At 58.0% G+C, this 12,091-nt stretch overlaps 1 protein-coding gene across 3 annotated transcripts in view; it reads left to right on the top strand.

The window, feature by feature from the left end:
* Positions 1–12,091, top strand: part of LOC142905726 (E3 ubiquitin-protein ligase RNF213-like) — a 116,098-nt gene that overhangs the window by 46,717 nt on the left and 57,290 nt on the right. For all 3 annotated transcript variants that reach the window (XM_076052802.1, XM_076052803.1, XM_076052800.1), the window contains exons 26-29: positions 42–432; positions 1,006–1,199; positions 5,120–5,266; positions 6,695–10,420. In XM_076052802.1, coding sequence (XP_075908917.1) covers positions 42–432; positions 1,006–1,199; positions 5,120–5,266; positions 6,695–10,420 — 4,458 coding nt within the window. The remainder of the gene's footprint in view (positions 1–41; positions 433–1,005; positions 1,200–5,119; positions 5,267–6,694; positions 10,421–12,091) is intronic.

Here is a 12,091-nt window from a genome sequence, read left to right as displayed (position 1 = left end):
CACGTCTCGCCGTGACGGCCTCCTCCCGGCCTCCCCCGCAGGTGGAGCTCTTCTTCAGGAGGGCCTTGGGCCGCGACGGCGGCGGGGACGTCAGTGCTGGAGACGGAGCGGGCAAGATCTACTCGCTGGTGCACGCCGACCTGCTGAGCTACGACACGAGCGTGCGGGCCGAGGAGGCCTTCCAGCGCCTGCGAGCGAGCTCCGACCCCTGCTACCGCCTGGTGCTGCTGTGCGGCGCCGGAGGGGAGCATCGCTACGCCGCCTCCTCCTTCAGCCGCTACCGCGTCGGCGCCTTCCCGCTGGCGCCCGCCGACGAGCTGCGCCGGTACCTGCGGCGCCACTTCACGGCGCCCCGGGACGAGCGCTCGGCCACCCGCGTCTTCGCGGACCCCGTGAGCGTGCGGCTCGTGACATCCCGGCGCGCCGGAGTCGGTGAGTTCCTCCCTATCGGGACTGTGCCGTTCCTGGGGCTCCTCCCCTAGGTTGACTCGTCCTCAAATGAGTACCCGGTGCGGTGTGGAAACATCGGCAGTAGGGAGACAAAGGCGGCCGGGCGTGGTGTTAGCCACCCACCCCCTCGTGTGCCGTTCCAGGCTTCATAAGTGCCGCTAATCGTTTTTAGCACTTGCCCCAAAAGTCTTTGTCTTTATGTGCGTGTGTGTGTCCGTGCCTATGTGTGTGACCACATAAGCATAACTCTTAATTGAGCACGACCTGTTATTCGTGCGTCTTTTTCCAGAGCGTCTCTTATTATCCGGATAATACGGTAATACTGTGGGGGGGGGAGGGGGGGGGGCGGGTAGAACAATTCTCCTCCTCAATCCGTGTGCACCTCGTCGAAACGCGACGAGTCAATTTGGCCCACTGCCACCGCGTGCGAAAGGGCTCCGTGTCCGTTGATTCCGTGGGCGCGACGACTATCGACGCCCGGCAGTGTTAACCGGGGCATCCGGCGGGGCTCGCGAACTGAGCGCGGTCGTCCGTCCGGCGGTGGCGGTGCCGCAGGGAAGTCGCTGTACGTGCGGCGGCTGCACGAGTCGCTGTCGCGGACGTTCCCGGGCGGGCGCTGCACCCTGCGCACGCTGCGCCTCATCGCCGGCGCCGTCGACGAGGGCTCCGTGCTCGCCTCCATCGTCGATCTGCAGGAGGCCCCGGGGAAGGCGACGCCGTGCCTCTTCCACATCGACGTCACGGCCGCTGTGAGCGCGCACGTACACGCGCAGACGTACACGCACAGATGTACACGCGCAGACGTACACGCACAGAAGTACACGCACGTACACGCATGTACATGCATGTAGACGCACCTACACGCACAGACCTACATGCACGTACACGTGGCTACACGCAGATGTACACGGACATACACGCACAGACGTACACGCACATACGCACAGACGTTCATGCACAGACTTACACACCCACATACACACGTTCACGCACACATGCACGCACAAAAAACATAGATCCCCTGTGTAGTCTTAACAGACTGTTGGGGCAAGTGCTGTTTGCGAGCACCTATGAAGACCGGCACGGCACACGAGGGAGTGGGTGGCCAGCACCATGCCCGGCTGCCTTTGTCTCTCCAGTGGCGATGTTTACTACACAGACCGCACCAGATACTCAATTGAACTAGGGGAGCCCGAGGACCGATTCAGATAATTGTCACTGGTGTTGGTCGTGAGCGGGAATCGAACTCGTGTTATCAGATTTGTAGCGCAGTGCGCCAACCACTGCACTACCTCTCACACACACACACCCGTCCCACCTCTCAAATGAGTACCTGGTGCGGTGTGTAAACATCACTACTGGGGAGACAAAGGTGGCCGGGCGTGGTGCTGGCCACCTACCACACCCTCGTGTGCCATGCCAGCCTGCATAGCTGCTACTCGCTAACAGCACTTGCCCTCAACATGCGTACACGCACACACATACACGCATTCACTCATGTACACGCACACACGTACACGCACGTGCACAACAACCCAACAAAAACAACCGCCATTTGCCACTAAGTGGTGGTGCCGTCACCACGGCACTTGTGCCAAGCTATGTGCACGTTAAGACCACGTGAAGTGTCGAATGCCCGCTGCCAGGAGGTCACAGGACAGACCCAGGTGCCATGGGTCAACTTACTGAGATGACTGGCCGATGCACCACCTGTGCCCCCTACTGTGCTAACTTGCTGTGTTTTAGCCACCCGGCGCTCCGCTCATTGTTGTGAGCGTCGCTCCTCTGCCTTCCGTTGTAGCTTGAGGGCGACTGCCTCCAACTGCTCAGTAGCATTCTTCATGAGCCTCCTCCACAGAGGCCGATCTTGACACCGCTGGTACCAGTCCACTCAGCTCCCCATCCTCTTGTACCACATTACTTCATCTCTTCTCAAGCCCGTGCTGCAGTGGCCGGGCATGCGGACTACATGACCCAGCCAACACAGAAGCTCACCGATGGGACTTTGTTCAGATCTTTCAAGGATTTATGGGCTCCTCACACAATTCAGTCTGATTAAACCCATGATGGATCGTAGGCAGGCCAGCCTAAATGTTTATTACCGGCAAAGATGTTCCATGTGGGGGTGGAGTGTTTGATGGTACAAAATACCCAGGCAGGTGCTTAGTTTTGGTGGGGCTGATGGTGAAGCTCAACACTTGGTGACACGCTCTAGGTTCAGCAGCAGCAGCGCCTCCAACTTCTCCTCTGAGTGAGCAGCAGTCATCAGATCATCAGCATACCTAACATGGTTGACCACTAGGGAGCCATCCCTTGACCGCACCCGAGCATCGATCAGCTTCCCATTGTAGCTGTACCAGATGGAAATTTGTCCGATACAGCCATCGAAGGCTTCATGAACTACATGGTCAAAATAGATGTTAAATAATGTGGGAGCCAGAGGATAACCCTGTCGCACCCCAAGGTGAACAGGTAATGGCTCTGGCTCCCAGCCACGTAGTTTTACCCGGACCTGCCCACCATCATGAAGGTCCTTCCTGATTGTGAGCAGAGAGTCAGGGACTCCGAAAGCACGAAGAACAACCTAGAGCCCAAGCCTACTGATGGTATCATAGGCCTTGACCAGGTCGATAAACCAGAGATGTAGGTCCTGCTGGAATTCCCTACACCTCTGCTGCGGCAGACGGACAGAAAATATGGCATCTGTGCAGGACCGCCCTTTCCTGAAACCACTTTGGGACTCAGCAAGCCTCTCCTCAGCGTGCCTGGCAAGGCAATGTTGAATAATCCTTGCCAGGACCTTTCCCGGCACACTGAGGAGTGAGATGCCCCTGTTGTTGTTATGGTCTGTGCGGTCCCCCTTCCTAAAGAGGGGGAGCACCAGGGCATCCTTCCAATCCTGCGGAACCCATCCAGTGGTCCAGACTGTTATGATGTTATATTGGGCAGTCTGCGCACAAATGCCACTCTCCCCAAGCATTTCACTTGGGAGATCATCTCTGCCCGGTGCATTTCCTGGTCTCGAACACTGGATCGCTTTCTGTACTTCCTCAACAGATGGCACTTCAGCCAGCCACTCACAGGGAGTGATTACTTCCTCCAATATTTGAGGCACAGCAGCCTCAGTAGGGTCATCCCCACTTTTCCCCATGATGTTTTGCAGCCTGAGGGATTTCCCTTCCTCCAAGACCTCACAGAAATGCTCAGCAAATCTACAAACCTGTACCTGGGGGTTGGAGATCCAGTTACCTTTCTTTCCCCGAATGACGGTGATAGGTGTAGCACTGCAAGTCAGTTATTTGTGATCGCGGGCTACTTAGGCAGACTCCAATTTCTCAGCATCCTGCGATTACCAGCAATCCTTGCAGCACCGCACGGCTGTCCGAACCTCCGAGCGAACGCTGTGGTAAGCCTCCTCATTGTCTGACGTGGGATGCTGTAGATGGTGAGAGTGGGCCTGTCGCTTTTCCTCAGCCAGCCGAAATATCTTCTCTGTCAGCCAGGGTCTCTGGGGAGGTTTGGACCGTGCACCCAAAGCAGCCATTGCAGCTGCCAGAGTCCTAAACCTCGACGATTTCACCTCGGCATCAGGAGGAGTGGGGGATGCTGCCAACCCCAGTTGCAAGCGATGATGAAATTCTCGCTTGCAACTTTCATCAGCTGAGACCAGACCACAGTTGGTTTGAATAGGATCCTGGATGTACACCCACCACCAGAGTGGAAGAATGGCAGGCGCATCTTACAGATGACAAGTCGATGGTCAATGGGCAGATCAGCTCCACAGTCGGTCCTAGTCCCAAGGATATGGGCCCGCATCTGCTGTTCTTTTACTATATAGTCCAGCAGATGTTCTTGCTTGGACCCGGCATGCATCCATGATGTTGTGTGGATGCGCCGATGCCGGAACAGCGTGTTGGTAATTACAAGCCCATGGGCTACATAAAAGTCTAGCAGCCTCCTACCGTTGTTATTGAGCTGATCTGGCCCATACCTTCCAATCACTCCAGACCAGGTGCCAGCATCATGACCCACTTGGGCATTAAAGTAACCTAACAGGATGAATCTATCCCGAGGGGCTACTTTAGCTATTACCTGTGACAGAAGGTCATCGAGGGCATCTGACTCATCGAGCTTGCCTGCATCCCTTCACTGATGTTCATTTTCAGTGGGGTATAATTCACCACGACCACTGCTCCTAGCCTCTGGTTGATGGGAAGGCGAGCCCAAAGTAGCCTGGGGCTTACAGCTTCCCACACGTCACAGCCACGCACCCATGCCCCTTCATTATTTTGTTCAGAAGAATGCCACTCCATGTTGTTTGGCAGTCTCCTGCCCCGAGTAGAGGACTGTCCAGCCTTCATGGTGGCAGGAGCCAGAGCCAGTCCACCCGACCTCCTAAATACCGCAGAGATCCAGGCGGTACCGGTCCAGCTCCCGATAGAGGAGTGGCAGCCTCTCTTCCGCAGTGAGCATTCGAACATTCTACGTGGCCATCCGTAGTGGCCTTTTGTTGTTTCTGGAGGAGCCCCGAGGGTAAGGATTCAGTCTCCTGGCTCCGCCAAATAGGGTTTGGCCAGGATACGCACGTACACACACATGCAGACACAAAGGCAAAGATCCCCCGCGTAGCCTTTGCCATACCGGCACCTTTCCCTCCGCACGGCCGCAGGTGCAGAAGGGCCTCAGCTCGTTCCTCTTCAAGCTGTTGGTGCTGCGCTGCCTGTGGGACCAGCACGGCGCCGTGTGGCGCTGCCGCCCGTCCCACCTCTACGTCATCGAGATGCTTGAGTCCGACGTGCAACTCACCCCTCACCAGGTGAGGCCAGCCCCTGCCGGTTTATCCCCCACCGCCCCCCTCCCAATCGTGGTGGAGAGATGTTAACTACATCGCCTGGTATACAAGGAGGTCATGGATTTAATACCGACCCTGACACCTGTGTATTTGGAGTTAACATGTCGCGACCGTGACTGTCCTGCTGTGTCCCGTGTGACTGCCCATGTAACCGAGACGTCGCCTCTTACTTTTTTTTAGATTTAAGGCAACGAAACTGCTATTGAGGAATGTGGTGAGGAATACGTTTCGTGTGTGTTTGAGCACACGTACTCGTGTGTGTGGTGAAATGTCAAATCCCTCCCCTGGATTTCTTTAGTTCGTGGGTTCGATCCCGACCCTGACGCCTGCTGCCTCTCTCTCCTCTTGATCACGTGGATTTTTCTCTCCTGGTTCTCCGGGTTTTCCCTCCACATTTTAAATCAACATCACACGTTTAGGGTATTTAGATGCAATAAATTTCCTAATAATGATAAGCCACTTCGTTGAGCTATCATTGGTGATAGCCAGGTCACTTCGGAAACAGAGCTACCATAGCTCAGTGGGGCCTTACCTGGTAAAATAAAAGTAATAGTTTAGTTTACATTTCACATGGCCACCCACCCCCTTGTGCGCTGTGCCGGTCTTCATAGGTGCTCGCTAGCATCACTTACCCCAACATTCTGTTAAGGCTATAGGAAGGATCTTTTTCTTTGGTGCTGCTACGTGTTAACAGCACTTGCCCCAAGAGTATGTTAAGGCTACACGGGGGATCTTTTGCCATCAAATGAATCTCACATTCACTCGAGTGAAATATCATCGGCATCGGTTTGCAGGAGGAGAGGATATCATTGCCGGGTCCCGGGAGTACCAGAATTAGAATCTGTAGTTAGACTGGAGGAATCCGATGAGCTATCAAACTCTTGTTCAAAGATGTCCAGTCGGGACGGGTCTGAAAATGACAACAACAAACAATAAAAAAAAAAACATGGGAGTGCAAATTATAGGAAAGATAAACAAATAACCAAAAAATGTAAGTAAACTATTTTTATTTACCAGAGAAAGCCCACTGTGCCGTAAGCTTATTTTTCAGAAGTGACCTGGCCACAAACGAATGATAGTTCAAAGAAGCGGCTTATTGTCACGTGGAAATTTACGCCTGCCAAATACTCTAAAAGACCTTTTGTTTGGCCTGATAGAGGGAGATAAACGGCCACGGCATGGGTTAAACAAGAGATGGAGTGATGTGGTATGAGAGGATTATGGAGCTGAGTGGACTTGCTAATGACTGGTACCAGCGGTGTCAAATTGGCCTCTGTGGAGGAGGCTCGTGAAGTACGCTACTGGGCAGTTGGAGGCAGTCGCCCTTCAGCAACAACGAGGGCGGAGGAGCGACGTTTAAAGTGGTTGCGACGTTCGCGATGCCGCCCTTAGGCTCAGCGTGCCGTCGGCCTTCTGGAGCTGCTCCCGCGCCTGCGGTGCCACTCCCCCAAGGAGTGCCTCGACATGGAGGCCCGGCTGATGAGCCGCGGCTCCGGAGAGGACGTCCCCGAGAACCGCATGGACCTCGAGAATTTCGCCAGCCCTGCCTTCCAGCGTCCATTCCAGTACCTCCGCAAGTTCCGCCTGGGCCACGACCTGGATGCCTTCAGGTACAAGAAGGGCTCCGTGACGGGCAGCCCCGCCGAGTGGCTCCAGGTCGTGCTGCAGTACTGCGGCCTGGCGGACCCGTCCTGGGCAGAGCTGCGCAACTTCGTCCGTTTCCTCGACCGGCAGCTGCACGACTGCGAGCGCTCGGTGTTCTGCGACCAGCGCCACGTTGGCGACACGCTGGCCGGTTTCCGGACCTTCATCGTCGAGTTCATGGTGCTGATGGCGCGCGACTTCGCCACGCCGTCGCTCAACATCTCCGACGAGAGCCCCGGAGCGGCGAGCGCACGCCGCGCGGTCGCCGGGGCGCGGAACGTGGACGAGGAGGCGGAGGAGGAGCGAGACATCGCCCCTTTCCAGCTCCGCGTGACGTGGGAGAGCCGCCCCCACCCGTACGTGTTCTTCAACAGCGACAGCACGTCCGTGACCTTCCTGGGCTTCCACTTGCGCCAGAACGCCGAGGGCTCCCTGGACGCGGTGGATCACCGCACGGGCGCCATCGTCAAGCACGCCGTCATGAGCCGCCAGCTGCACAGCAGCCTGGTGACACAGGGCGTGCGCTTCGACGTCGACTTGGACGCGCTGCCGCGGCATGAGAAGATCGAGCTGCTGTGCACCGTGCTAGGTGTGCAGTGGCCGATGGACCCGGACGACACGTACGAGCTGACGGCCGACAACATCACCAAGATGCTCGCCGTGCACATGCGCTTCCGCTGCAGCATCCCCGTCGTGGTCATGGGCGAGACGGGCTGCGGCAAGACGCGCCTCTTGCGCTACCTGTGCGACCTGCAGCGCGCCGGCCGGCCGGCCGACAGCCTGAAGCTCGTCAAGGTGCACGGTGGCACGACGGCGGCCGTCGTCCACGCCAGGGTGCGCGAGGCCGAGGAGGCGGCGCGGAGGAACCGCGAGAACTTCGACCTCGACACGGTGCTCTTCTTCGACGAGACCAACGCGTCGGATGCCATCCACGCCGTCAAGGAGGCGCTGTGCGACGGCACCGTCGGCGGGCGGCCCTTCCGCTCCGGCCACGGCCTCAGGATCGTCGCCGCGTGCAACCCGTACCGCCGGCGCTCGGCCGAGACGGTGCGGCGCCTCGAGGCGGCCGGCCTGGGCTTCCGCGTGCGCGCCGAGGAGACGGAGGAGAGGCTCGGCCGGATCCCGCTGCGGCACCTCGTGTACCGCGTGTGGCCCTTGCCGCCGAGCGTAGCGCCCCTCGTCTGGGACTTTGGGCGGCTGAGCGACGGCGCCGAGGAGCTGTACGTGGCGCAGATCGTGCGCAGGCGGACGCGCGAGCGCGGTCTCCCCGAGCACGCCGCCGCCCTGGTCACCGCCGCGCTGGCGGCGTCGCAGCGCCACGTGCGGCAGCGACGCCACGAGTGCGGCTTTGCGAGCCTCCGTGACGTGGAGCGCTGCGTCGCCGTCTTCCTCTGGCTCCACGGCCGCCGGGCGACGCTCTTTGGCGACCGGACGGCGGGCGGCACCCCCGTGTCCGGCGGCGGCGGCGGCGGCGGCGGCGGCGGCGGCGGAGAGGGAGACGCGGCGGCCGATGCGGCCCGTCCCTCGGGCTGCGTCGTGAGGTCACTGATCGTGGCCGTCGCGATCTGCTACCACTCCTCGCTGCCGGATAAGCGGGCTTACCGAGAGGAGGTTGCGAAGCTGCTGCCCGCGCCCTTCGACAGCCAGGAGCGGATCCTGCGGGAGATCACCGCGTGCCAGGATCTCTTCCTGCAAGGCGTGGACCTGCGCGGCACCATTGCACGCAACTCCGCGCTCAAGGAGAATGTCTTCATGATGGTGGTGTGCGCCGAGCTCAGGATCCCGCTCTTCCTCGTCGGCAAGCCGGGCAGCTCCAAGTCGCTGGCCAAGACGGTGGTCGCGGACGCCATGCAGGGTCAGACGTCGCACTCCGACTTCTACAAGACCTTCAAGCAGGTGCACATGGTCTCCTACCAGTGTAGCCCGCACTCGACGGCCGAGGGCATCATCGGCACGTTCAGGCAGTGCGCCCGCTTCCAGGAGGACAAGAACCTGGAGGAGTACGTGTCGGTCGTGGTGCTGGACGAGGTGGGGCTGGCCGAGGACTCGCCCAAGATGCCGCTCAAGACCCTGCACCCGCTGCTGGAGGACGGCTGCGTGGACGACGAGGAGCCGCGGCCCCACAAGAGGGTGGCCTTTGTCGGCATCTCCAACTGGGCGCTGGACCCCGCCAAGATGAACCGGGGGATCTTCGTGTCGCGCGGCGAGCCCGACGTGGCCGAGCTGCGGGCGAGCGCCCGCGGGATCTGCTCGTTGCGCGTGGACCTGCTGCCCGGGCTGGAAGGCCTTTTCGCATCGCTCGCCGACGGCTACCTGCAGGTGCGTGCGCGGCAGGGCCGGGAGTTCTTCGGCCTGCGCGACTTCTACGGCCTCGTCAAGGCGCTGTTTGGCTTCGCGCAGGCGTCCCGCGGCGTGCCCTCGCCGCGGCAGCTCCGCGAAGCCGTGCTGAGGAACTTCGGCGGCAAGGACGACATCGACCCGCTGGAGGCCTTCGCGGCGGCGGTGGGGGCGGCCGCGGCGGATCCAGGCCCCGCGCCAAACCCGCTGGCGCTCGTCGCCGCCAACATCGATGGCGACCCTGAGGGTGACGAGAGCAGCCGGTACCTGCTGCTCCTCACGAAAAACTACGCGGCGCTGTCCATCCTGCAGCAGGAGCCGTCCCTGGTCGGCAGGCTGAGGGATGCCGAGGTGATCTTCGGCTCGAGCTTCCCCGGGGACCAGGAGTACACGCAGGTGTGCCGCACCATCAACCGCATCAAGGTGTGCATGGAGACGGGCAGAATGGTGGTGCTGCTGAACCTGCAGAACCTCTACGAGAGCCTCTACGACGCGCTCAACCAGTACTACGTGCACCTGGGCGGCGAGCGCTACGTGGACCTAGGGCTGGGCACGCACCGCGTCAAGTGCCGCGTGCACCGGCGGTTCCGCCTCGTCGTCATCGAGGAGCGCGAGGTCGTGTACGACGAGTTCCCCATCCCGCTCATCAACCGCCTGGAGAAGCACTTCGTCGACGTGGAGCTGGCTCTGCGGACGCCGCGCCGGCGGGGGCTCGTCCGGGCGCTGGCCGCGTGGCTCGACGGCTTCGTCGCGCCCGCCCGTGGCCCCGCGGTGCCGGCGGCGCGCCGGCCCTTTCGCGTGGGCGACGCCATCGTGGGCCACCACTCCGACGCTTGCGCCTCGGTGGTGCTGCAGGTGACGGGCGGCGCCGACGGGGACGCCGATGCCGACGGGGACGCCGATGCCGACGGGGACGCCGATGCCGCCTTGCTGGAGGCGGCCAAGGTGGTGATGTTGAACTGCGCCGCGCCGGACGCCGTCGTGAGGCTCAAGGCGTCGGCGCTGGCGGCGGAGGCGCCGGCGCTCTGGCGGACGTACTTTGAGGAGCAGGCTCACGGCTGCCTGCAGGAGTTCGTGGAGAGGCAGCTGAGGCAAAGGGAGAGGAGAGGAGGAGAGGGCGACGGTCTTCTGGTTGAGGTACCATCACCAAGCAGAGCCGTGCGTAAGGGACTCTGTTCATCTCCATTCGCGGCCCTGAGCCGGTGATGGGGGAAATTCCACAGTTCTATGGTCAAAGCCGGTCTCTCAGTAGGGTGACTTCCTTTGATTTTCAACGTTTCAGTGAACACGATTATTGAATTAACTAGATCCATACAACTGAAAAGTGATGCCACACAGGTCCCGCCAGTGGTACCTATGGTACAAATACCCATATGTACCATTGATCGGGAATTGCTGTTTTAGGCTAAATGATAATATATAAAGATATAATTATTTATATATTTACAGCACGGAGCCACGGGAAGCCACAGACTAAGGGACAAGGTAGCCAGAATCGGCACCACTTACAATTTCCCAAGCTCTGTGGTCGTGTTCATACAAACCGGAGTATCCGCAGAAAACCCATGCATGTGACGTTGGGGAGGAGGGTACCACCCATACTGATTAAAACCAACCTGCTTGCTGTACTGCCATCATTATACATTATGAGGTTGCACTCTTTACACACTTTACACACAAGTTATTTCCACAAATGAACCACAACACCTTGCTGATCTCGTCAAAGGAGCATAAACCATCACCACGTGAACTCCGGCCATCGTTGCGGCAGCAGCTTATAGTTAACCATCGCGCACTTTCATCTGCAACGCTCTTCCTTCTGACATTGGGAAGCCACTTGAGCTGTGCACTGTTAAATCTTGACTTTCGTGACTGCAGGAATTCATATTCTTGAACCTATGTGACTTTCGGTAAAGTCACGTAGATAGGTTAAAAAAACTACGACGCTTCAATCACAACACAAGCATTAGTCATGAGGAAGAGGGGGTTAGCGTCTAAAGGGAAACTGTTTATAAAGGTTTGGAATGAGCATAGCCCAAATGTCAGCAGCAAATGTTAATATAAGTGCTGGGCAGTGACGGTCGTGAGTTTTCCACCAATCAAAGGGCTGCCAGGTAAAAATTAGCATGTTAATGTAAAATCGTTGAGCTGCCATAGAGTCACAAAAAGAAAGAACAGGGACAGAGGGTAACTACCTGTCATCCCCTGGGGCGCCGCGGTGGCGAGATGTTAACTCTCTCACCTGGTATGCAGGAGGTCGTGAATTCGATCCCGACCCAGACACCTATATATTTGGAGTTTGCATGTTTTCCTTGTGGTCGCATGGAATTTTTCTCCGGGTCCTCTGCATTTCTCCCTTCATATTTGTCTGCTATAAATGTATACGCGATAAGCCACTTCGTTAAGCTGTTACTTGTCACCAGATCACTTCTGTAAAAGAGCTACATAGCTCAGTGGGTCTTACCTGGTAAAATGAAAATATCTTCTTTGGTTCTTTCGGTAAAGTCACGTAGAATGAGAATAAAATAAAGTGAGAATATTATTGTGTTATTTTATTTTATCAATTTATTATTTTATTCTCATTCTACGTGACTTTACCGAAAGAACCAAAGAAGATGAATCATTGCAGTCACGAAAGCTTTAAATCGAAAAATGAAAATAGTTTAGTTTTACTTCATAAGCCGGAGGAGATGGTGCCCTCGGCACCGGCTGCTAAAGGAGGCGACTTCGCGAGCGAGCGTGCGTGCGAGCGATCCACCTACCAAAGCCGCTGCCCCGCACCGCGGCAAGGACACGCGGAACGTGTTT

This window comes from Petromyzon marinus, chromosome 58 (genome assembly GCF_048934315.1).
Source record: "Petromyzon marinus isolate PM22_M1 ecotype Great Lakes invasive population chromosome 58, UKy_Petmar_22M1.pri1.0, whole genome shotgun sequence".
NCBI classification, from domain to species: domain Eukaryota; kingdom Metazoa; phylum Chordata; class Hyperoartia; order Petromyzontiformes; family Petromyzontidae; genus Petromyzon; species Petromyzon marinus.
Note: the sequence above shows the minus strand (reverse complement) of the source record. Positions and strands in the feature narration are given on the sequence as shown.